The 26,976-nt window shown below is 43.9% G+C and overlaps 1 protein-coding gene across 5 annotated transcripts in view; it reads left to right on the forward strand.

Moving 5' to 3' along the window:
- The window catches only part of ZNF385B (zinc finger protein 385B), a 334,199-nt gene that overhangs the window by 232,075 nt on the left and 75,148 nt on the right, over positions 1 to 26,976 (forward strand). For 4 of the 5 annotated variants that reach the window (XM_090045311.1, XM_090045313.1, XM_090045312.1 and 1 more), the window contains one exon: positions 13,913 to 14,023. In XM_090045311.1, coding sequence (XP_089901437.1) covers positions 13,913 to 14,023 — 111 coding nt within the window. Of the gene's footprint in view, positions 1 to 11,117; positions 11,322 to 13,912; positions 14,024 to 26,976 lie in introns of those variants that run through there. The other variant, XM_090045315.1, reaches the window with a different exon arrangement.

The raw sequence follows: 26,976 nt of genomic DNA on the forward strand, positions 1-26,976 counted from the left end.
GGTGCCTTGAGTCTAATGAGGGGTACCCTGAGTCTAAAAAGATTGAGAACCACTGTACTAGGTTGAAAAGATCACTGCACTGCCGTATACCATCACTTGAAAGAATGAGTTTCCACTTTTTTTTTTCCCTGGCCTTTCATCCGTATCCTTATAATTTATTTTCAAGACATGTTCACTATCTAAATTTCAGGTTGGGTCTGAGTAGTCATGAAACATCCTTTACTGATTCTCTTTGTTTGTTTGTTTTGACGATGCTAGCTAATATGTTTTAGTAATCAAAACTCTCCATTCTTTAAATTAAGAAATTATATTGCTCCTTGTGTTTGCTACAAAGTGGATGGCAGTTACCAGCTGGTGTATCAAAGACACTTTCAGCTCCATCCATCTTTGTAGTTTGGCATTTTGCATTATTGTTTTAATGAAAATGTATATGTGGGTATCAGAGGCTTAACTAGCAGGTTTTGTGCCCTGGGAAAACCCTGCTAGAGAAAGACAGTATCACTGAGCACTGGAGGGGAGGGGGTCCCAAGAGTGATGGAGAGGAGTCTTAGCTGCTCCATCAATTCCCCTGGCTGCTGCCATGGTGACCTAGTCTTCCTGTTCTAGTTGATACTGCTGTAACAGTAGTGCAGCCTCTGTGCACCCATTTGTTGCTGCAACAGCAATGATGGTGGGGAGCTGCTGCAGTTGGGATGTGGGCTCCTGGGGGGGCACCATCCTGACATCCCCACTAAATTGGTGCCCAGGGCTAGTGCCCTCCTTGCTGCTTCCACATTATACTACTGGTGGTTATTATGACAGGTAGTGTAATTACTCTTCTCTCTGTCTTTTGTTTTAAATGAAATGCAGTTGCACAAATTACAAATTATATTTACAGATTGGAGTTCTCCTACCTAGTTCCTCTCCTAGTCACAGATTTAGGGTCAGATCCTTCACCCAGAGTATCTCTTCTTTATGAGAGGAGACACTGCTCAACATCATAAGGTGACTTTACAGTGCCCTTAGTGGGATGGTAGTCATTAGAGTTGTGCGAAATGGGCTATATTCAATTCAGATTTGGCCCAAAATGGGGACAGTGATTCGATTTGTTGATTCAGATCACTGTTCCGATTTGATTCAGCCAAATTCAAATCTGAAGATTATATGCCGATTCAGAGAATCAGCAATTTTGCCATGGATATAGCTTCAAATGTTTTTTCTACATACCTTGAGGTACCAGGTGTGACTCATGAATGTTGCAATGGTGGGGAGGATGGAGCATCCCACAGGACCTTGCCCCTCCCCCCATGCTCAGCAGCAAACCCAGAAGCGGACCAGAAGCACTTCCAGTCCACTTCTGGGTCTGCGACCTAACACACAGGGGGGTGACCCTGAGCCCCCCAGCTTGGTGATTGGCCATGGGGAGACCCCGGGTACCCCCCAGTTGCTGAGCCAGGGTGGGTGTGGGGTTCCCCCCAGTGTGCTCCCCCATGGACCCAGATGTGGACTGGCAGTTCTTCTGGTCCACTTCTGGGTTTGCTACGAAGCATGCTGGGGACCCCCCTGCCCCCAGGCTCCTGTGGGATGCTCTATCGCAGCATTCATGAGCTGCCTGGTACCTTGAGGTATGTAGAAAAAACATTTAAAGGTGTGTCTATAACCAAATAGTTGAATTTTTCCTCATCTCTCCAAATTGATTTGGAGGCTTCTGATTCAATTCACAGAGATTAAAGGGTCTCCTGATTCGATTTGGATTTGGAGATTCGACCACCGAATCGGGTGAATCTCCGCTGAGTTGAATCAGTGACCAAAGCTTTGCACAGCTGTAGTAATCATCACTGCATCATCTATTTCTTGAGCAAATCAGGAGTCAGGGAGTTGTGGGGACACTCCTTCAGACAGCAGAATTTAGTTCAGACCTCTGGGAAGGAAAGGTTTGTTCAATCTTCCATCAGCTGCACAATCAGGAGAGACGAAAGAGTGCTTCACCCCATGCTGTAGCTCAGCACCACTAAACGTGAGCTTCTAACATTAAGCCTTCAGGTAGGATTGTTTTGATAAATTTTTTTACCTAGTTTTGAAATTTAGATATTTTCTTGTCAGATTCCAATAGACACACTGTAACAGGAAAAAGCTCTATTTTCAGTGTATGTTAAATATTTAATATAATGAGATACATTATGAATAAGGATTTGACTTATTGCAAGTCTTCAAAACAATAAAGTGTTTTCTTTTTTCCAAATTCAAAGGATTTGAATTTGATCTGGAGGCAAAGGTAATTTTTTTTTCTAAAGCTCAGCCATATTCTGAGTAACAGCATCCTTAATAATAAATACCAACACTTATACATAGCATTTTTCATCCAGAGACTTCAAAGGCTTTAAACACATTAATTAAGCATCTCTAAAGTTTGACAGAATTGTTAATATGTTTCCCTATTTTACAGATGAATAACATAAAACAGAGAGCGGTTAAATAGCTTGCCCAAGGTTACATTGTGGGTCAGTAGAGCCAAGACTGCCATATTCCCAGGCTGCCTCCCTATTTGATTTTATACTTCTAACTTGTCTTAACGCATTTCCATTTCACAGTCCTATTACCTTGTAGACACTAATGTTATAACAGAGGTTTCAACTGCCTGAGCTAAAAGAAAAGCTGTCAATTTAATACTCTCATGGTGAATTCAACTTACTATTAAAAAAGAAACCTGTAAGCTCAAATAATACTGATTTGTCATCTCACCTTTCCCTATCTTCAGCAGTTTCCAGTTATTTATATCAGATTCAAATCATCGTTTATTTCTGTAGTTGAAAATATTAAAATATTATACCTCTACTATTAACAGATCAGGATAGCTGCCTGAACACCATTGTTCAGTTAGTATCTGTATTGCAAACCCACCATTTTTTGGGGACCAGTGCTCCTAGTCTGGGGGAAAACCATGCAAGAGATGTGAGCATCTGTCACTTATCTTCCCTTTGGAGTTTTCTCATTCTTCCTTTATTTCAGCCAGGATTGTTCCAAAAATCAGATAAGATTTTCAGTGTACTATAAATTATGCTCTCTTTTGCATTTATTTTTACAGAAGAAAGAGAAACGTGTGTGTAGCAAAGTGCTGCCAAGATTTCACCTACTGAATAACAAACAAAAGATATTTTAATGCTTTTTGAATGCACATGAAAGTAATGAACTAGGTTTGGATTGAAGAAACACCAAAATATCCAAGAAATTATAAAATAATCCAGTAAACTTCATTTTCTCAACCTTCTTCTCTGTGTGGCCCTTTAAAGACATACTCCCATGCTTGGATGTTTCTTAACTATCATTAAATGTCATTGCTGGAGAGAAGGGAAAAGAGGGAATGGAAAGGCAATCTAGTTTTAGATGCCAGCTCTTTGGGCTTTTTTATTAATGTCTGATTTTTTTCTTGTTTTCAGACAAAAGGAAAACACACACAAAAGGAAAAGGAGAAAGGATAGCAAAAGTTCAGAAAATGTAGCTTTTGTGTCTGATCATGGTTCACATCCTGAAAGACCACAATTAGAGAACATGGGGCACTATTCAGTTTAGTCGCGATTTACTTGCATTGCTCTGAAAGCATTTCTTTTGACAGGCTTGTGAGAGGCAAAATTTCACTGAGCTCAGGCTTTTGAGAGTTGCTTTTGGCTTGCCAAATAGGACCCTGCATAGTATTTGCAAGATTAGATTTGCCTAAGCCAAACATTAATTAGAAGACTAAAAGAAAGAGCCAGAAAGAGCTTTTCAAGGCATAAGCATAAAGATTCTGACCTCATGTAGTTGTTTTCTCCTCATCTTGTTGGTCAAGGTAAAAGACGAGGGTCAGGTAAAGGAAGGACCAAAAATGATGGTTTGTCCGCACAGGATACCATCCTCAGCACAGGATGGCAGAGAAGTTGATGATGAAGATCATTGGCTCTCAGTACAATTCTGTAGCTAAAAAGGTTAACAGAATCTTTAGATGAAGAAGAACGGGAACATTGGCTAAAAGAAGAGAAGTAATATTATAGCATTGGTGAGAATGTTGTGTCCATTTCTGGTGCCCACACACACACACAATCCACCCACAAACTCCACATCCACCCTTGCACACATACCCACCCAAAAATCCCACATCTACAAATCCTATACCACCCCTACAGACACCCACGCCCCTACACCCCTTCTTTCCCCAAATCCCCCCCACAAATATCACACCCTGAATGCCCAGCCACCAGATGGGGTAGAGGGTGCAGGGGCCATTCTAGGTTAGGACTTTTTCAGCAGTCCAGCTGGTACAAGGGGCTAGTGTCCCCAAATACCGACTGGCTGGGCCTCAAGCTCCCTGAGTTCCTCGCCAGAGCATCTTTTTATACTGCTGGGGTCAGCACAGGTTCTGGCTCCAGCCTCTAGCTTCCCCTGGCTGAAGATCTGGGAGGAGCTGGGCAGCCTCAAGTGGCACAGTTTGCCCCACACCAAAGTGCATGTTCAGGCACATGTGCTGAGGCACAAATCTCTGGCACAAATGTGTGCCATTGCTATTTGAGCTGCTGCAAGTGTGGACATAATTAAAAAATGAGGAAGTCCTGCTTTAAAATTCCAGAAAGAAATTATTAAGAATTCAAGCTACTGATTTATCCTCAGTTCTTCTTTCTTCTGTCACCATGAGGCATCAGTCATACTCGGAGCCCCCTGTAGGAATGCAGGAAAAGAAGTATAGTTAGGATCAAGCAGAAATTGGAACTCTGAATTTTCTCTCTTCTGCATTTATGTTAGGCCCTTTATATTTTTAATGCAACTTTGCATGCATTCCTGTACTATCTAAAACATCAGAAAGTGGACAGAAGTGATTTACTAAAACTTTATTAAAGCATGTCACCTTATTAAAATCCTTTGGCCGGTAAAAAGTTCCAGTGTATTAAGTTATGTTACCATTATTCCCCAACAACACTGGGAGTTGGGGATTGATAAATTGGTCTGAACTGACTGGATGGAGAGCTGAAGCGCTTGGGTATTATGTTAATTCAGACCAGCTCTGCACCATCTTTACTATGAGGCTAAGTACAGAGTCAGAAAGCCTGAGGCTGAACCAGTTAAATCTTCTCAGGTTAGTCTAAGCTGCATAGATTGAACCAATAAGCAAATGAATAGACATTCAATTTTGGTTATGGAAATACAGCCACATGCCTGCAGTGGTTCATGGCAGAAGCCAGGAGAGTGCTAGAGCAGGGGTGGGCAATTATTTTGGGTGGTGGGCCGCTTACTGGGTTTTGGCATGCCATCAAGGGCCACATGGGTAGCCCCACCCCTTGACAGGTGCCCTGCTCCTTGGTCACCATCTTGGGACCAGAAGTCCTGCCCCCTGAGCTTTGCCACCAAAAGTCCCTCCCTGTGCCCTGTGGAGTTACTTCTTTTATTAATTTCATTTCAAAAAATATTTTTGTACTGATTTACATGAGTTTGTGTAGTGTACATAGAAGCGATAGTATAATAGCTTAAAATGAAGTCTTACTCTTGTATATTGTGGGAGGGTAGGTATGGTGGGGGCGTGATTTGTGGGGGGTGGATAGGTGTGAATGTGTGGGGTCTGGGTGGGTATGGGTTTTGTGGGGAGGGTGGCTGGGGAGGGTTTTGGCTTACATAGAGGGGGGAGGGTCTGCCCCCCCCAGCAGGCAGAGCCCCCACCAGTGCTCCTGCAAACCCAGACTCTGCACTCCTGCTACTCATGGCCTTGGGGCACTAGCATGCTCCCACTTGCTGCTACTTGCCCCCAGTCTGCCAATGCTGCTATTCTCCTGCTGCTTCCCCATCTTCCCCTCTCCCCACTCCAGCACCACATCCCTGCTGTTCCTGGAGTCCTGGTGCTGCAGCTGGGAACCATGTGATGCTGGAGCATGGCAGGTGGGGGGAAGGGGCAGCAAGCAGGTGTACAGACCTCAGCGACAGCTGGGTGAGAGTGCAGGGCCATGCCAGTGCACCAGGTCTAGCACCAGTGGGGCTCACAGCAGGGTGGAAGGAGTATGGGGCCCGGGCTGGCAGTGGCTTTATGGAGCTGGGCTGCATTGCTCAAGCAGGGAGAGGAGGGAGCCAGCCTGGCCCCATAGAGCCCCTGCCAGCCTGGGCCCCATGCTCCTGCGGCCCCACTGGTGCTGGCCCCAGTGCACTGGTGCAGACTCTGCACTCCCACCCAGCTGTCACTGTGCTCTGCACACCTACTTGCTGCCCCTTCCCCTGCCTGCCATAGCCATTTCCCTTCCCGCCCGCTTGGCACCATGTGGTTCCCAGCTGCAACGCCAGGACTGCAGGAGCCAGCCCAGTAGGTCCTGAGGACTGGGGCAATTACCCATGGTCCTCCCCTGCCTCCCCCCTGCTCCCTCTTATCTGTATTTCCCTTGGCTCAGGGAGGCAAGAACAGTCTCAGGCCAGAAACCTCCAGCAACCCCTGTTAGGCAGAGGCTTCTGGCTGAGACTTGGGATGAGAGGTGGGGGCTGAAGAGGGGGTGGGGCCAGGCTGGACTTGCTGCTGCGAGTGTTAAGTTCTGCCACCAGCCCTTCATGGGTCCTACTGCCCCTGGCTGCAGTCATCTTTGACAGGCAGCCAGGGGCAGATAAATATTAAATTTCCAAAATTTGTAGGGGCCCCATGGGCCAGATAGAATGGTCTGGCTGGCCAGATTCAGCCTGTGAACTGTATTTTGCCTGCCTCTGTGCTAAAGCATGCCTCCCTGCTCATCTTGAGTAGACAGCTTGGGCCAAGTCTTCCCTCCTTCCACTGCCTCCTGTGAGGAAGTGTTTGTGAGGGAGGTGCAAAGCATTCTGGGATGCTGGGGGGCTGTGAGTTAACTTGAATCTGGATGGGATCTGAGACAGAAGTTCAATAAACTGATTTAACGTAAATCAAGTATGTCTGGGACTACATCTCTTCTGGTTGATCTTAAACCAGGTTGGGCCATTTTGAAAGTGGTTTATATACACTTAACTTGTTTTGTGTTACAGATTTGAACCAGTTTCTGATCACTTATACTGGTTTATGTGTAATTTCTGTCCCTGGCCTAAGTGTTTGCATAGTAGCTATCAGAGTTACACCTACATGGGATCCATCATGGGGAAGCTTTCATTGTCAGTGATATTGATCCTTAATTTCTACCCCAAGCAGTTTGCCACTGTGAGCATAAGGTTTGCAAATTTCACCATTCCTGCAGAAGGAAAGACCAAGAACTCTATTTTAAAAAATTACTATTGCCAGGTTAAAGGCCTCCCCTCCCCACAAGTAAAATCCTGACCTCAATTAAATAAATGGGAATTATGTACTTATTAAATGGGACCAGATTTCATTTTCAGTGCTAAGATTATTCTGCATAATTGAGACCTAAAATCACATAACAGCTATAAAAAGGAGCTATAAAAAATAGAAGCAGCCCTTAGTGAGGTCACACGTTTATGACCAGAACCATACAATCAGGAGTTTACTGTGCTTTCTATTATAATTGGCCATTCTCATGTTCATAGAGTCAGCTGCTTGGAATCTGGAGGAGGTTTTCTTCTGGCTCAAATCCCAGTCATTTATATTTGTATGGATTTTCTGAGTCCACAACACTGTGGCATACACCAAGCTAGCCAGGCAGGATAACTACAGCAAGAAATGTTGACAGAATTTTCACAATACAGAAACAGTATGAGTCAGCAGAGTTGACTCAAGGGTTTCTGATAATACAAAATGAACAAGAAAAAATATAAAAATACACTTGTCAATTGAACAGTAAATTAGGCTTGACTTTGACCCAGTGAAAAAGATGATAGCGAAGTTTCTGTAAGTATGAATGCAAGTTACATACCATATATTGTAATAAATATGGTAGATACATATATTTGTAACTTATTCTTCTATATTTGCATATTGCTGTAGTTTGTAAGACATCAGACTATTTAATCTGCTAACATAATTTTTTTCTTTTCTTTTTTCGTTTTTTATACATTTTCTACTTTTTTACCATAAATGTATGGTTTTATGCTGAACATATAAAGTGTATGCTCCATTTTGAATGTGCCTACCTACATATTGGTATTAGTAATCATAATGTGTAGAGTTCTGAGAAAGGAGATGGCATGAGGAAGTGTTAATATTGCAGAATTTGAGTTAAGCTCTGTTGTATATAAATTAAGCTCTAGCATGGTTCTTCATAATGACAATATGCCTTACCCTGTTTAGGAGGTTTGGAGTTCAAACCTGTAATGATTTTATGTTGTCATAAGGCCTAGGGTTCTAGAAAGATGTTGAAAAACATATTAGATCTGACTGGAAGTCTTGTTTGCCTAATTACTTGTTTTCAATAATAAAAAGTAAAAATAAAAAATTGCAGAGTAGTCTAATGGTTTGGAGAAATATCAGAGTTTAAAATGTTAACTCATACTGCACCACTGGATAGGTAATAGTGTATAAAGTACTTAATCTCACTCAGTTCACAAGTATATATTTCTTATAAACACCAGGGCTGATTATATATTCATTTTCTCAGTTGAAGAAAACTATTTTTCTGTACACACAGCAGCAGGAGAGAAAGGACACTCCTGGCCACTCCCATTTTTTTACAACTTGCTTCTATGTTAGCAGTATATAGTCTACAACACTTTCAACTCCTTTGCACCTATTCAAAAACATGTAGTGTACTTACAGACATTTCGGAATGTTAGATCACATTAAAATGGCCACCAGATCTTTGTTTGGGCTTCACACTTAGATGTCTAGTTAGGACAATCTAAGTGTGAACTGTACAGAGGCTCTAGGAAGGTTAAATCAGTCAAAAGATGACTGACCCAATCTAATTGAACTATACCTTGGAGGTGCACTAAGTTAGATTTGGTACAGGTAAACTGATCTAACGGAACTTCTGTACACACTCCCAGTGCAGCCCTGGGGCTGGAAAAGCCCAACTGCTGGCCCCAGCACTAGTGCTCTGCTTTGCCTACCCTTCCCCTGCTGGCAATGAGCTATTTTTAGCCCCCCAGTCCTTCTCCCCACTCCTAGCAGACCAACCGGGCCTAGGAGTGGATTGTGGGTAGTTTGGCAGCATTGAAAGCCTCTCTGATCCTGCCAGTCCCCCTAAACCCCACTCCCATGGACCTCACTAGCCCCACTGATCCTCCTAAGCTCCCCAATAGATCCTACCAACCCCCCAATCCTGCCAACTCCCCCCCCCCGTGGACCCCACTCATTCCCTAAATCCCCCCCCAGACCTCAATAGCCTTCTGATTCCCCATCCCACCCCTCCCTCTACCCCAGCATACCTTAGATCAGGCTTCTGGCATCTATGTAATTACTAAGTTAGATTGAGGTACCATTTTTAAATCTGATCTAACCCTCAAACTTCTAGCTGCAGTGTCTGTACAAAGCCACAGTTTACAAACACTTGCATATAGCATAACTCTGTATTTGGCTGAAGGTCTCTATCCTAATTTACAGCAAATACAAATATAGGAGGTTTAAAAAATAGATGGCATTATTGAAATTTTTTCTTTCGTATGGCATCAGATATCAGCTTCCCAAGCTATGAGCCGCTGTCTGGTATTATTGCTCAATGTGTAGATTCCATCTGCTCCCTCTGGGCATTTGTAAAGATTGCAGCTTTTGACCAAGCGCCGTACTATTTGTTGGATGCTACATTTACCCAGGGGGCTGACCAAGATGTTCCTCTTGTGAAGTGTTGTTTTGAAGCATCCATATCCAAATTTTAGCATGTTCAGCTTGATCCAGGCTTCTCTGTGTCCAACGGGGGACTCGTTTGGTGTTGGTATAAAGTGCTGTAGGAATAGATCCGACCTTTCCCAGAGGTTGTCCCACTACCCTTGCTGCCCATAGCTTTGATCTTTATTCCTGTGAGTCTCACTGTTTTGCAAGTGAGTAATCAATATTGATGAAGGCAGGAAGAGTCAGGATTTGGAGAAGCAAAAAGTTGAATCATTTAGATGAGAGGCTAAAGGATGTGAGTGCAGTTTTCACCTCAGGGGAAGTAGGGACAGTGGTGATCATGGCTGGGTAACACATGTAGGGCTGGACAGGTTTGCAGACATAGCTGGGGATTAAAAGAAAGTGTTCAAAGACAAGACAAAGTTAGCTCCAACATTAGTCACTAGAAAAATGGTAGGTGTCGCTCTATCTTAATATTTTGCAGCAGGCCCAGATGTCTGTCAGATTTGCCTTATCTCCAATAGCTCATTAGTAACAGGCAAACAACGGAAGTTGCCATTCACATAAGCATCCAGATTCTTATCCAAGCTTCAGAACTACCGGTACTTACTGCAAGGAAGTTGAAACCAGTAAGATCAGGCTAAGTTTGAAATATCATAAACAGCTGTTTGCGATTTGTAAATATTGCCAAAATACCATAAAATCAGAAGTCCTATTTCATGACAGTAGGATTTGGAGATACAGGGGAAAAAAGAAGAGACCAGTGTTACAGTCTCTTCAAAATCCTAGTAAGTTTTGCTCCCAAGTTTAGATGGTTTCAGTAGGCCTTGTCACATAAGGATTGATCCTGTGAGAGTTTGGTATGGCGTCTGGTTAAGTCTGCATTTAATCCATTTGCAATAACAGAATAAATTTGAAAATGTTGTTAAGCTTCATTATCGCTGTCAGCCATCTAACATTGAAAAATTGTTTTGTTTATTTATTATGCTAATAGCTAAGATATAGTTAAAAAAGACCCAAATTTTATATTTTCATTTGTATTTGTAACAGTGGTTGCATGTAGCATATGTTTAGCTTCTGTGTTTATTTTACTTTACAGAAGGTCTACAGAGCTTCACTGAGTTACAAATACATAAATCAGCAAACAACCCCATTTCTTTCATGACAATATATATATTTAATTTTATTGAGTGATCAGAGATCGGCTTACTCCACAGCATTAATTGTCTAGCAGACAGGTACTATTTTATTATTCAAACATTCTGTAATCCACCCTAGTTTCTGACATATTTAAAACCTATTAATTGTTAATGTTGCACCTTCTTGAATTCTAATCATGAGGAGACTGCATTCAGTTCTTCTGTTTGGGAAAGATCAGCTGCTCCTCTGGGAATCTTGAGCTGCAGCCTCTGGAGGCACTGTGTGCTGTATTGTTTGAGAGAGTTTGTCCTTGTGCTGCTACATCTGTTTGAAACTGAGACTTTCTGCATAGTCTGCATTGTATTTCTTGAACTACCAATTGCTTAAAGTTAATGCTGTGGATTATCATCAAGAGCACACAGGAGAATCACTGATGGTTTCTTTTTACAACGGTTCTGCAGACAGTAGTGTTTCTTTGGCTGCTCCTTTTTACTGATCTCAGACTCTTCAAATGGTTGAGGTACTTTTTATCATTATTCTGTTTTGTTCTAGTTTAGCAAATTGAGCAATTAACAGTTTAATTTAAAAAGTGAAAGAATAACTTTGTGTAAAAATAATGCCTGCTAATAATGCCTTGAAAGCACAGAAATATTTCAGGTCAAATATTTAAATCTCAATGGCTTGCTAACAAATTTGGTGCAGGGGCATATACTAAATGTATTACTGTGATATTGAAGTTCTGCTAAAATATTATTGCATATTGCATGATCAGAAAGATTGTAGACAGAAATTCAGTAACTTGTATTTTAAATTATCATTCTGTTACAGTAAGTTTTTTATGTTAAATGATGAACTGAGTGATACAGTGCAGAAACAGGAATTGTCTTGCTAACTGCTATTTAATTTGTGGAATTAATTTCTCATCTTGTTTTTCTTGTGTTGCCTTTAAGCACTGGCATTATATTCTAGAAACATTGGAAGGGTTTTTCCATTTCTTTTTCAAATTTATTTTGTAATGTTGGTCTTCATTTGAATAAAGCAATCTATTCTAGTTCAACTCTTTCTGTTTTTTAATTATCTTTCCTAGCATGACTTTTTAAATCTGTCACCTGACAGAATCTAATGTCAAAAGCCTGTACAATTATACCAAATTTACAAAAAGAAATAAATATTAACGGAGAGGTTTACATTTCAATTAAAAGGAAGGGGGATTCTAGCTAGACATTCCCCTAGACGTTCAAGAGGATATGAATCTTTTATTTAACCTTGGAAGTTACTCTTCATTTTCAAGGTTCATATTCTCTTATATAGACAGCTAAACTACACGCTGTTGTTTCATTCGTTTGTGTGTCTGTGTGTGCATGCCCATGTGTGCATGCACGTACAGCTTTCTACAATGATAATCCTCCTTAATTTCTTTATCCAGAAACATTAAAGATTCAGTAAGGAAAAATTAAGATATTTATCCTTCAGCTACAGAAAATCTGAAATAAGCTAAAGCATGGCAAAAGCCTAGTCTAAAGAGTAATTCATTCAAATCCTCCCTCCTTCTACATAATAAATTAATTTTAGCCAGATACATGTTTAGCATCATCCTGGTCCACAGAACTAGATTTGGCTCCTTCAAGTCATACCTTGCCGTGAAGCACCCTGGTTATGACTGCAAGATATCCTGTAGAAAAGGTATAACCTTCTACTAAATTGAATCTCCTGTGCTGGTAAGAGAAACAGGGTTAGAAAACACATACTCTTCATTCATTGTAGATAACCATTTTCTCCCTCATTCGTTCCAGAACCCATGCCTTAAATAAATAAAAATCATAACTAACATGCATAGTTGTTAGATATATCATTTTCAACTGTTTGCACAAGGTGGTTTATTTTGGTCTGTATTGGAGCCTCTGGGTGCTAAATATCATATGCTCTTTCCCCTCAATTCAGCAAGAATTTGAAGAGGTACTGGTGGAGGTTTCCAGAGTCCCAAGTTTTTCTGAGTTAATGAAGGAGATTGACTAGGTATTGGTAGCCACTAAAAAAAGATTTCATAAGTTCCCGATTCTGAGAATTTTCTTCTTGTAGCTGGTTGTCTTTTGGTTTGAGTTTTAAGTTTGTCAGATCACCTAAGCATTAAGGTATTTTCTCAAGTATGGTAACTGCTATACCTTTAGCTGTTGCAAACACTTCCCTACATAGTATTCATAACTTGAATATTCTCTTGGTTTGTACCACACATCGGTTCTATTTTGGAAATCTGTGGGGAATATGAGTCAGTTTTCCCAGGCCAGGGAGTAAAGAATCTCCTCTCACAAAGATGCCTCCATGAGAGAAGATTTTTTTCAACTTAATCTGCGAGAGAATGAAGTGAATGAGAAGCTGTTACCTACCCATTGCCACTTGCAATGCCTCTTCTCATCCCTCAGAACTGGGCCCTGTGGAGTGTTATAACAAATGGGATTTCTTTAGTGACTGTCATTTTCTGGGTAGCCTATTTTCCATACCCAGCCAGCTACTGAAGGATAAGCAACAGGAATATACAATCAAGGAAGATAAGTCCTCTCTTCAAAGTGGGAAAAATAGCTTTAACATTTCTTTCTTTCTTCCAGCAACCCACAATTCTTACCTTTAACTTAAGAAGACAGTTTAGCAATGATCACAGTCTAAATGTACCACATAATGCATTTCTTGAGTTTACAGTCATTAAAAAAAATCTCAGAATCTCTTATCTCCCCCTTGTTTTTCAGAAATGTTGATATTTTTCCCTAGAAAGAAAGAGAAAAAACAAATGTTAGTGCTTTGTTAGTAATAGTGATGGTTGTAATGCCCACTAAAGAAGCAAATGTTACATTTTATGGGTTTCCCACCTCGATTACAACAGCAGTGCTCTCAAGGAGTAGAGCATATGCTGTGGTCTAGTAGGGGAAACAGCTTCTGAACTTCCTTTTTTGCAAGCCTGCCATGCTACAAATTGTCTAACCCAAATTAAATCTAATCATTTCCGTTAGGAGTTTTTTAAAATACAGTTTCCTCTTGTTTATCAGAAAAGGGGGATTTCCAGGAGCCTCTCTCATCCTTTTTACTGTTCTATGAAATATTTTATTATTTGCTCTACAGATGGATCCTGTGCAAAAAGCAGTCATAAACCACACATTTGGAGTGTCCATTCCCCCAAAGAAGAAACAAGTGATTTCCTGTAATGTCTGTCAGCTTCGTTTTAACTCCGATGTGAGTATCTCTTATTTTTCATTCCTACCTGTATTTTTTCTTAGTGGTAGGCATATTTAATCCACATATCCTTTCCCAATTAAACTCTCTACAGTTCTGCCAACACTTCATGCCAGCCATTTAGAATGACATTTTCCCCAGTCACCGGTGGGTTTACAGTGATATCCTATACTGATATTTTTAACTGTTTCTGACAACTAGTGGTTTTTATACTTATATCTATATTCCTGACTAAAACTGCCACCACCAGGGCAAAAGTACAAGATGAACAGCAAGACCAGACTCATAACTCACACCTATTTTTCTGGGATTTAAGTCTAGATAATGTTGTCAAGGTTCAGGAAAACACCACTTCAGGACAATACATAAGCACATGTTTTTTGATTTAACACATGCCTGAGTTTTTTGGGGGCTTGAATTCCTTAGAGCAGGGGTTGTCAACCAGGGGTACACATACCCCTGGGGGTACTTGGGAGTGGCCCAGAGAAGCAGGGGGTACTTGGGAAGCAGCAGTGCGGGGCCACCACCACCATCCATCACTCTGCATTGCCACCATGCGCCACTTCCCCACACCCAGGTAGCCCCACTTCTCTGCACCAGTGGCTTTGTGTCCGGCCTACACAGGAAGGGCAGGATTGCTGACGGCCAGCCGGATGGGAAGCTAGCGGTGCAGAGAAGTGAGGGTACCTGAGAAAAGGTGGCAGGCGGGGGTCAGGGCCACCACCATCCATCACTCCGTGCCCACTGCCATGTGCCATGCACTGCTTTCCTATGCCCAAGTATCCCCACTTCTCTGTGCTGCTGGCTTCACGTGTGGCCAGCTATCAGCACCCCTGGCACACATCCCCAGTACTGAGTATACAGATGGTAGCGGGGGCAGCCACTGCGTGTGAGCTCTCCACACTGTGCACCAGGGAGAGGGGGTGCTGACAGCTAGTCAAACATGAAGCCAGTGGCACAGAGAAGCAGGGATACTTTAGCACAGGAAAGCAGCACCCAGCAGCAACACAGAGTGCATAGATGATGGCGGCATGCAAGCTCCCCATGCCGCCAGATTCACCCGCAGGCTCCCAATCCCGGGCCCAGCTCGGCTCCCTTCGTATGCCTGCCCTTCCCTCCCCTCCCATGGCTCTTTCCCCTTCCCTGCAAACTTTCCTGCAGCTGGCTGGGTGGGGATGGAGGGGTACTGACATCTGCCCACACCCACCCACTCCCCTTCACCACTCGCTTCTCAGGAGGAATTCTCCCTTCCCCTCTGCCTTGCCCTGAGGTGTCTGTGTATTAACTAGCAGACCACATGCTGGCTACAGTCCATGCTGTAGCAGATGGGACAAAGGCAGAATTAACTGGTAGCTGGTAATGTCCCTCTGTTATTTTCTTAATGGGGTGATAAACACTGAGTTAGGGGTGATAAACACTACGTTATCAATTCCCTGCTGGGGTGCTTGAGGTGTGTTTGGGGGGGAAACCCTCCCTAACCAGAACATCCTGCCAGGGCCTGGCCATGGTCTCCTCTGCTCAATACTGCAGAAGGGCTGCTATAGCACCCCCCCCTGCTATAGCACCCCCCCTCCCCCCGGCTTCTAGCCTGAGCCACTGCAGACATATGCCTGCATGTCTTGAATGTCTGTGCAGTTAAAAACTGATTTAGCCTAGCCAGGTTAAACTAACCTGCAAAGATTGAATCAATTCAGGCTCAGGCTTTTTGAATGTCTGTCCCTAGCCAAGATGAGTTTTTTTTCCCCCAATCAGCATGGGAGAAAAATTTTCTCTTCTTACATTCACATACAAGGAAGCCCATTAAATACATTCTCTGTCAATAAACTGCTGCCAGAAGCATCAAGTGTTCAGTAATGGACTCCAACTATGAAGTTGATTGAATGCAATTAAGACTGAGCATAACTATAAAACACATAGCCCATATCGGGCAAACAGACTAACAGGAACTTATCACAAAACTAGCACAGTCCATCTGAACAAGATACATGACAGTGTTCATTGTGCTCAGTCCACCTCGGCACCAACTCATTTTTAAGTCATGGTGAGCCACTACACTGAATATATTTCAACTTCCTCTTTACTCCCATAGCTGATCTGTGCCTCCCCCCCACCCCATTTCCAATTATTCCAGTTTCTTCACCAGCCTTAAATGTCTGGCAAGCATCACCATACAGGACCCAAAACAATTCACCCAGAATCCCTCTGCCACCCCCTCTCTCAGTCTGTCAAATATTATTAATGCCCCCCACCTCTCCATGAAGTGGAGCCAGACCAAGTTGCCCTGTGTCTCATTGGCATATAACATTTTGGAGGATCCTATGACTTGTGACAAGAACATCCTGTTCTAGTCATAAGTTGGGGGGCTAATTAGTAGGGGGGTGAAATGGGCTGTATTTGATTCAGATTTGGATTCGGCCCGAATTGGGGACAGTGACTCAATTAATTGATTTGGATCAGTGATTCAATTCATTGAGCTGGATCACTGTCCCAATTTGATTTGGCTGAATCCAAATCTGAAGATTCAATACTGATTTGGAGAATCAGCGATTCAGCCATAGACACAGCTTTAAATGTTTTTTCTACATACCTCGAGGTACCAGGCAAGGTTTGTGAATGCTGTGATGATGGGGCAGATGGAGTGTCCCAGAGGAGTGTGGCGGGGCCCCTGCATGCTCGGTGGCGAACCCAGAAGTGGACCAGAATTACTTCCGGTCCACTTCCAGGTCTGCCACCAAGTGCATGGGGGGCTCCCCTCACATCCCCCCAGCTTGGTGATCAGCCATGGGGGGACCCTGGGTGTCCCCCCAGATCCAGGAGGCACCAAGCCAGGGGGGCGCAAGGTGGGGGGGCCCAGTACGCTCCCTGGCGGATCCAGAAATGGATTGGAAGTGCTTCTGGTCCACTTCCAGGTCTGCTGCTGAGTGCACTGGGGACCCCCCCACAATCCTGTGGGATGCTCCATCTGCCCCAGCATCTCACTATTCACGAGCCACCTGGTTCCTTGAGGTATGTAGAAAAAACAGTTAAAGCTGTGTCTATATCTGAATCATCAAATCTTTCTGAATCTCTGAATTGATTCAGAGAGTTCTGATTTGATTCAGAGAGACTAAAGGGTCTCCTGATTCAATTCAGATTCAGAGATTTGGCCACCGAGTGAGGTCGAATCTCTGCTGAATCAAATCAGCGAACAAAGCTTCGTACAGCCCTACTAATTAGCACTTGGATCCTTTGTGGGTAGTGTCTGGAGTACACGCACAAACTGAGCAGTGCTGAGCTATGGGGTTACCATGACTTGAAACTAACTCAAGGCAGTGAACTATCTGGTAAATCATGAGCTTTTTGGCTTTGAACTTATATCATGCATAGTTTTTACTATATATAAGTAGATGCAAAAGTGCTACTTAAATTTTTGTTTATGGAGTACCTGTGCTAACTCTTGTAGCAATTTGGAAAAAAAGGTAAACTCCATCAATTTTGGATGAATGTAGTCTGTGGCTACCCACAATACAAAGTCAGTGGTTTCAAATTTGCCCCTCAGTTCCATGCGCTCAGGGGGAGTAGGGTCTCACACTAAGAGTGGGGAAGGGGCTGGAGGAGGAAGAAGTTGGCAGGGCAAAGGGGCCACCTGATCATTTCCTGCCCCTTCCCCCAATTTATTTTGGCCGCTATAGTAGCGGGAAGGGGACGACAAACTCAAGGCAAACCTTCCAATAATTAAATTCTATACCTGGAAAATTATAACATTTATAAATTTCCATACATAGAATCTAACTATGGAGGGGGTCACAATATATTCAGGGTCATCTTATATTTGAATAAATATGGTAAATATCATGCACATCACTTTTAAAACATATCATCCCTCCAACTATTAATGAAGTTAAGTTATCGTTAGCATAATTGAAAAGATCTCTGAGCAAATAAAAGTTATATGAAGCAAGTAGGTGTTAATTACATTGAAATATTTAAATGTTTGCTATTTTTAGAGTCTTCTCAGACATACCTGCAAAGATTTTGAAGCCATGTTTTCAGAGCTGTGGGTTCTACCTGTTTCTGCTGTTGGGGTTATATTATTTCTTTGACTTTCTGCTTCTCTGCTTTCTCACACAGGCCACAATAGTACCTCTATCATTATGTTTTATATAATTTTGTGAAATGAGGGGTGGAAAGGTTCCCTTTGGCCCTCTTTCTGGTAGAGGTTTATAGTAAGTTATCTCCTGGAGTTCTTAATGCCTGGACTGTCTGCACATTAACACATAAGGCTAATTTTAAGCATCCATATGCAGCTGAAAGTTACAATACTCTAGGACAGGATTATCTCTGATCAATATTACCCAACTTATTTTACATAAAGGTATAGCATAGAACAGCCTGGCTACACCTTAGTGTAAACACCCTACCTGTCCCCTTTCCCCCGCTGGCTGAGTTCGGGTCCACTGCCACCCTCCCCGCATCCCGCATCCCTACTCACTCCCTTCCTACCCCTGTTTACTTGTGGCTGCCCACACTGTCTGTCCCAGTGGAGCAGGCAGGGAAGGATAACCTGGCTGCCCAGCTGCTGCCACCACCACTGCTGCTCTCTGGGTGGGCTCAGTCTGGAGAAAGCAGCTTGGTGTTGCTGGTAGGTGTTGTAGGGCCTAAGCCCCAGCTTGACTAGTGCCTTGCCCCTCAGCAATGTCAGGGTTAGAACCCTAGTTTGCACCACCATTATCTGATTACTGTTCTTGCTCTCCTGCCGTGACTTGAGGTTCTTCTTGGGAAATGATTCTTGGCAGTGGTCCATGGGATCTTGTGCCTGGGTTTCTTCATAGAGCTCCAACCTCCCCTTTACCCCACCCTTACCACATCCACTTTCTGAAGGTCTTGCCCACTTCTGGAGGGTTGGCAACCTTCTGACCATCAGCTCTCTGGAGGCTGTCCTTCATCTATGGGCTGGCGTTCACAACTATACTTGCCTCAATTTTGGGATAACAGCAAACTTATGAATACTACTAACAGGAAAAAGTCAGCATCTGCTGATGGGCTCTGGGATCTTGTCTCCTAGGCCCACAGGCCTCCAGTTGGGACTTTTTGGCTCCCCCTTCTTAAAGCCATCTGGGAGGTGTGGGAGCTCCCCATCGTGCCCCTGTCTGTCCTCTTGGGGGGACCTTCCTCTGGGTCCCCGCCTCTTCCCACCTTGACCCTATCTGACCTGAGATTGGGCTGTCTGGATCACTCCAGCTGGTGTGCCCACTGCTCGCCATGCTGCCTCCCTGATTTGTTTGGGCTTTGGGCTGTCATAGCCCCACAGACCCACATTGCTGCTTATCCTACCACCTGCCACCATCCCCAGCCCTAACCCCTCCTCAGGGTTTCTCTGCTGGCCTGGTGGGTCCACAGAACTCTGCCCATTCCTCCCAGCCCCAGTGCCGCCCACCTCTCCCTTACTACACTCCTTGGTGCTTTCCACTTCTCTTTCCAGAGAGACTCTGGGGTGTGCCAGGGTCTCCTGTGCTGCACTTCACAGCACTTCCCAGGCTTCCTCAAGTCCCAGCTGAGCGTGCCAGTGCCTCCTCAGTGCCACACTCCGTCGTGTTTTCAGATCTTTCTCCTTGGGTACCTGCCAGGCATGCTGGTGCCTGGGCATGCCGCTTATCTCCAGCAGCGTCCCCCCAGCTGCCACACATCGTCTCCCCTGCGGTGAGTACTGGTGAGCATCAGAGTAGGTTCTTCTCTCCCTTTCACACCTGATGAGATCAGGGGCCAGGCAGACAAGTTAACCTTTCCCTGTCTGCTCCCCTGGGACAGACAGCATGGGCAGTCACAAGTAAGTAGGGAAGGAAGGTGGGGGGGAGCCATTGGGTCAGGAGGGGCAGAGGGGAAGCCCTGGGGTTGGGAGGAACCAGAGGAGCTGTGTGGGGCAGGGAGGAAGCCCAGAATGGAAAGGTGGACATTCTTACCTTTCAGTCTTCCAGGCCAATATATTTTACTTTAATTATTATGTAAATGAAATAATGTTTGCTTGACAATGAACATCTGTTGGTCTGGATGTTGCTAGTATGTTACTAATTCTGCAATCATCCACAATAGAGGTAGTTCAATCTTTGCCTTCCATTCCATTCTCATTTGAAATCAGCATCCCTCTGGACTGCTACAGCTCTACTCTCTGAGCTTAGTTTATTCAGCCCACTACCTGAGAAACCAGAGTTGTTCACTACAACAAAGAGTTAAGTGCCAGAATGTCTTCTGTTTATTCTCCTGGCAGTTTCTCATTAATTGGATTTTAAATCAGCAGAATCTTCCATGTTTTTCCTTGAGCAACTCACCACGGCTAGCCTACACCACCATACTGTCTCTATCAACAGATTATCTCAAGACTTAAAATCTGACAGAAAACAGTGCAAATGTCTTCTCTCCAGAGTTACTCTATGTGCCTGATGAAGCAGCCTACTTGAGGCCACCACTTTATTAGCCTGCTTTCAGTCCTGCATATAGCAGTAGAGTATAAAATTTGGCAGCAAGGAATCTAGTAGTATTGCAGCCTGTCAATGCAATCACAATCCAAATGGCTTTTGTCCTGCTGTATTGTTTGGGACCCTTCCTTGCAGTGTCAAATTATATTTTGTCAGAGTGTCCCTTTAAGAGCTTTGGGAAAGACTTAAAGCAGTGTAACCACTTCAGATGAGTAATTATCCCCCCAGATTTTAAAGGACTGGCATATTCTCCTTTGCTGATAGATGGTTTGTTCCTTATAGCTTTCCTTGACCTAATTATGTAAGCAAATAACATTAAAACAACAAAAGTAAATGAATAAAGTATTTTCCTTTTTTTTTGTTTCTCCTAAACAAATTTCAGTTACATTGTAGTTGAAGATTCTTTTCTGTATCTTGCTGCTTTATATGTTCCAAGAGTAATGTCTAGATCAATGGATGTTTGTATATAAGAAAGAAAATTATTATATTTACTTGAAGATGAACCTGAATTTAAAATTATCCTCCAACCATTACAGTCTGTACATGAAAATTTTATAAAATTGTTATAATTTTCCATGTAAATAATCTATGTATAGGAAGGTCATTTTAAATTCACCCCCTCCACATCCCCCCCGCCATTGCTGTAGCAGTGAAAGCAGTGGCAGACAGGCAAGTGGTGAGGGCAACGATGGGGGGAAGGTGAGGGGGCATTCAGTGGGGGAGGTAACAGGAGGGCAGGAGGTGATGGGGGGTCAAACAGCTTTCCTCAGGCTGCCTACCAACCCAACCCTCCCTCCCCGCCCAGCCTCTGCCCTTCCTGCTGCGTACTCTTGTTTCAGCACCATATGTTCCATGCCTACTTCAAGCTTGCTCCAGCCCCAGCCTGGCCCCATAGCAGCAGTGGCAGCTGCAGCTCCCTTTGTGCTCCAGAGCCAAGGTCAGAGCTGCTGTGCCACCGCTTCTGCTACTGGGAGACTGCAGGAGGATGAAGATGGGGAAATCCTGCATGAAGCCTGAGGTTGCAAGGGGCAGAAGTAGTGGGGAGCAAGCAGCAGCAGCAGCTCTGACACTGACCTTTGGTCAAGGTTGGAGCTGGAGCCGCAGCCACAGTAGCTGCCTGTCTTGTCACCACCTCATACTTGACTGCAAGACAAGGGTCTCTATGCTAAGGAGGTAGGGTATTATCTTGGAATAGAGTAAATACAGCCATTTCCCTCCTTTAATTTTTATTTTCCACATGACAGGCTTCCACCAGTCTGGAACAGGACATCAAAATATTCCTGATAGTATTCAAATTGTAAATATCGAAATATCCATTAAGTTAATCCAATCATTTTCAATTTAGTACACACGGTACATACACACTGTACACTAAAAATTAGACATTTTTTATAATATGCGCATGCACGCGCACACACACACACAAGTGCTCACAATGGCAGCAGGAGAAAGAGACTCAGTGGAAGGGCTGTAGTCCAGGTAGGGAAGAGAAGCAGAGTCCAAGTCCTTGGTTGAAGGGGGGCGGGGATAATAGCTACCTATCAGGGGTCCTTGTCCACTAGGTGTTGTCCAGAGCGGGGTCGCCGGCAGGGCCTCTGGGTGGATAGGTGGTGTGGCATGGTGCTGGTCCAGATGGAGAGGGCATCCCAAGGAGTCAGTCTTCACTACCCCTTTTTATGGGGCAGACTACCTCTGATCTCCTATGGGGACGGTCTGTCCAGGCAAGGTCAGTTCTGTTCCAGGTGTTCTTACTGAGCATGTGCAGCTTGACACAATGGTGGGTTGCCTCATCTTTTGTTTCTTGAATGCTGAGGGTGGTTCCAAGGGCTGGGTCATTGGTCCAGGTATTGGTGTTGATGGTTTGGTCATTCAGAGGGAGCTATTTTTAGGCCTACTGCCATTGTCTCTCAAGCATCCTCATTCATCCCCATTCATTCAGGAACCAAGTTACATAGGAGGGGTAGGTGTGAGTTATGGGTTACACAACCGGGCATGGGGACAGGATGGAGACTTGACAGACAAAATGCAAACTTGATTTGACTTATGCTAACTTACATATGTAGGCCAAATCATATAGTATGAGTAATACAGAATGGTAATAATCAATATAAACATAATAATTATACAATATAAAGAAGGAGAAAAAACAAAACAAATACAACTTGCTACCAAAATAAAATGCTGAAGCTTATCCTATGTCTTAGTTCACTTATACTTATCTATAGGGAATAGCAAGTGAGAGACAAAGTCAGAAATGGTTGGGGGAAGGGAAGGGAATGCATTTAAAAAGAAAAAAAAAACAGGGGGTTTTGCTACAGTACCAGGTGAAGTCAAGTGCCAGGGAGACTGCTGATGACCCAATTCTGAGCATAGATGAAGACTTCAGGGAGTGAGAAGAGAGATTTGGGAATCATCCAGATGGAGGTGGTAGCTGATATACTCATAGAGCAAGTGAGATTTCCTTGGCAGACAAAATGAATGAAATGGATTACAGAAAAAACAATGAGAAGAGAAAAATTAAGAACTGGAGGAGATGCTGGATGACAGATCAACAAGTTAAAAGTAGTAACAAGACAATTATATGAGTTAAGAAGAGAAGAATTGGAATGAAGATATAAGCAACTGTTGAAACCAGTAGAGACATCAAGAAAATAAGAATATAGAAGCATCCCACTGGATTTCTTTCTTTTCTGGAAAGAAACTTAGTGATGCTGGCCAGTTTTGATGGATCATCTCACCTTATCTACATGAAAACATCCGGAAGTGCACTGCTAGATCCACCAGCAGTTTTTGACACAGGTGATCACAAGTTTCCCCAAAATTAACCTGATAGAAGTGGTAGATGGATATGTATTGTTCTAGCTCCAATATTTTCTCTTGGATAGACCTTAGAAGTATATAAAAAGCAGCTGTTTCTCTGTTTCAGAAGTATTTATCTGACCATAAAATTTGGTCACATCCCCCATTTATAAGCTATCCTTTGAATAGAAGAGGGATAGAAGCAAGCTTTACAGGGCTCCAAAATAAACATTCTTGAAGCTATAAATGAATAGCTGACCTTTTTGCCAAGCCTTTTAAACTGAAACCACTGGAGGATGGGTTGTCTACTAACAGTTCTAGCCCAGGTCAGCTGTACTACCAATAACTTGGGCAGCCCAAGGGAGACAGCCCAAGGAAAGGTCCTGCTTCACCCTTCAGGGAAGCATTGGGCTTCTCATGGCAGACTTAACTGCCTGTACACAAACGCCAGGAGCTTGGGAAATAAGCATAAGGAACTGGTCCTTCTCCGATGTGGAAATAATTATGACCTAGTAGGAATTACAGAGACTTGGTAGGACTCCACCTATGATTGGTCAGTGGCAATAGAGGGCTATAACCTGTAAAGGAGAGACTGAGTCAAGAAGAGGGATGAGGATGTAGCTCTCTACATCAAGGATCAACTTACCTCCCTGCAGATTGAGTTTCCAAACCAGGAAGGGCATCTTGAGACCCTCTGGGTCAAGTTACGAGGAGAACATGGGGAGGGTGACTTACTTGTAGGAGTCTACTATAAAGCTCCCCACCAAAAGGAAAACTTAGATCAGGAATTCAACAGGGAACTGGCTGAGGCCACATGCTTCCGATCCAGGATTGTCATAGGGGACTTCAACTTCCCTGACATCTCTTGGGCCAAATCTGAGAGGTCATGTAGCTTCCTCACAGGCATCGATGACCTCTACCTAATCCCAGAGGTCTTTGGGCCAACTAGGGGAGAGGCATTGTTTGATCTGATCCTGGCCAATGGAGCAGACCTAGTGAGTAATCTGCAGATTGAGGGGAAGGTTGGTGACAGCGACCACAAATTGGTCACCACCTTAGTTCACCTAAGAGCAGGCAGACCCAACAGTAAAGCAGAAATCCTTAACTTTGAGAAGGCTGATTTTTGCAAACTGAGAGAATTGGTCAGTCAGGCAATTAGAGGCCATACCCCTCCCTGCCCCGCCAGAAAAAGGAGTACATGGGGATTGGTCAGTTTTTAAAAACCTAATCCTTGAAGCACAGGGCAAAGCCATATCATATCACAAGAAATTCAGTCAATGGGCAAGAAAGCCCCCATGGCTGAATAAGGGACTTTTGGACTTTATTAAGCTCAAAAGAGCAGCTTACACCAGCTGGAAAACAAATCACTAACAAAGAGGATTACTCTGCACTTGCCTGCACGTGTAGAGAGTGGTCGAGGAAAGCCAAGGCACAAATGGAACTTAGGCTAGGTACAGGAATCAAGGACAACAAAAAGTCCTTCAGGTATGTGGGAAGCCAGAAAAAGAACAAGGATAGCATTGGGCCCATGAGAGATCCAGCAGGGCAACTGACTTCCGATGCCCAAGAAAGGGCCAATCTCCAAAATGACTTCCCCCTCCCCCGCCCCCGTGGGAGGATCACACTGTCAGGAATGAAACAAACCAATCCAGGAGTGGACGGCGGGCCTAAAATTGATGTGGATCAGGTGCAACATGTTAAGGAACTGGCCATTCATAAGTCCGCAGGCCCAGATGGAATGCACCCAAGAGTCTTGAAGGAGCTGGCAAACATCATTGCATCCTCCCTGGCAGAGATATTTGAAAAATCGTGGCACTTGGGCGAGGTCCTGGATGACTGGAAAAGAGCCAACATGGTCCTTATCTACAATAAAGGGAGAAAGGATGACCTGGGGAACTATAGACCAATCAGTCTGGCGTCTATCCTTGGAAAAATCCTGGAGAAAATTGTAAAGGGATCCATCAACACCAGACTGATGGGAGGCAAGCCTCTTAATGCCAGCCAACATGGCTTTGTGCCTGGCAGGTCATGCTTGACCAACCTTATCGCCTTCTATGTGCCCTGGACAAAGGAGATGACATGGACTTCATATACCTGGACTTCAAGAAGGTCTTTGACCTAGTTCCCCATGATGTCCTCATGGTTAAACTGGGGAACTGTGGACTTGATCATCATGCGGGCCGATGGCTAGGTAACTGGCTATGGGGTCGGACCTAAAGAGTACTAGTTGAAGGGAACAAATCAACGTGGCACAAGGTGACCAGTGGAGTCCTTCAGGGCTCGGTACTTCGGCAAGTACTCTTTAACATCTTCATTAATGATCTGCATATGGGGGTCAGATTGGAACTTGCCAAGTTTGTGGAAGATACCAAATTATGGGGGAGGGCAGTCACACCACAGGACAGGCTGAGGATAGAGGCCGACTTGGACACACTCTCAAGGTGGGCCGATCAAAACCTGATGGCCTTCAATGCAGAGAAGTGTAAGTGCTGCACCTTGGTAGGAAGAACCCTCAGCAGACTTATAGGCCTGGCAGTGCTACACTCACTAGTAACATGACTGAAAGGGACTTGGGGGTCTTGACTGACCACAAGATGAATAAGAATCACCAGTGTGATACTGTGGCTCACAAAGCTAACCAAACTCTGGTGTGCATCCACTGATGCATCTCAAGCAAAACCAGGGAAGTCATCTTCCCACTTTACTCGGCCCTGGTGAGACTGCAGCTGGAGTACTGCATCCAGTATTGGCCCCCCCACTTCAGGAAGGATGTGGAGAAGTTTGAAAGAGTCCAGAGGAGAGCCACTCATATGATCCCTGGCCTGGAGGGAATGCCGTACAAGGAAAGGCTGAGGGACTTGGGACTCTTCAGTCTGGAGAAGAGAAGGCTCAGGGGGGACTTGGCAGCAGCCTACAATTACATAAAAGGGGTACATTGGGACCTTTACAGTGCGTTTGTCTAGGGTCTGGAACAAACTCCCCCCAGAAGTGGTGCAAGCACCTACTCTGGTTTCATTCAAAAAACAGGTGGATATATTTCTTGCTGGGGTCACTTGATCCCAGCTGACTTCCCACCTATGGTTGGGGGGGGGCTGGACCCAATGATCTCTTGAGGTCCCTTCCAGCCCCTCCTGTCTATGAAATCTATGAAATAAGGCTGCTGGATTCTGTGTAAGGCTTTGAAAATCCTACCCTAAATCTTTAAAAGAGAACATAGGGTGGTGTGGACTTGCTAATATTAATATGTATTTGACTCCCACCTCTCCATTTCTTTCACAAATAAGCAGAAGGCACCTATTTCCTAGTTCTTTTAGTATAAAGGTAGAACTAGGACTTGTGAAACAATACTGGCTGAAATTTATTCTAGCCAAGATAAAATTTAAATTGACCTATCGAAGGAAATGATTTGAAAAGGTAGCCAAAAAGCTCTGCCATCATATAAGGGTACCAGCCTCCAATCATCAGCAGGTGTGTGCTGTCTGTGCTGGGACATACTGGGACTGAAAGTGCATACCTTTAAAAAGAAATGTAGCAGCCCAATTTATAAAAGCCTAGGGCATCAGAATCCATTACTTCAGTGTTCTTGATGTTAGTGTGCCTTGTGAATTCTAGATCCTGGCCTCCTTATTAAAATTCCAAATGGGTTGGATGCCAAATGACTTAAAGAACTCCGCTCTCTCTGCTCATGACCTACTTGGACAA

Source organism: Crocodylus siamensis, chromosome 4 (genome assembly GCF_052110815.1).
Source record: "Crocodylus siamensis isolate JL-2025a chromosome 4, ASM5211081v1, whole genome shotgun sequence".
Lineage (NCBI taxonomy): Eukaryota > Metazoa > Chordata > Crocodylia > Crocodylidae > Crocodylus > Crocodylus siamensis.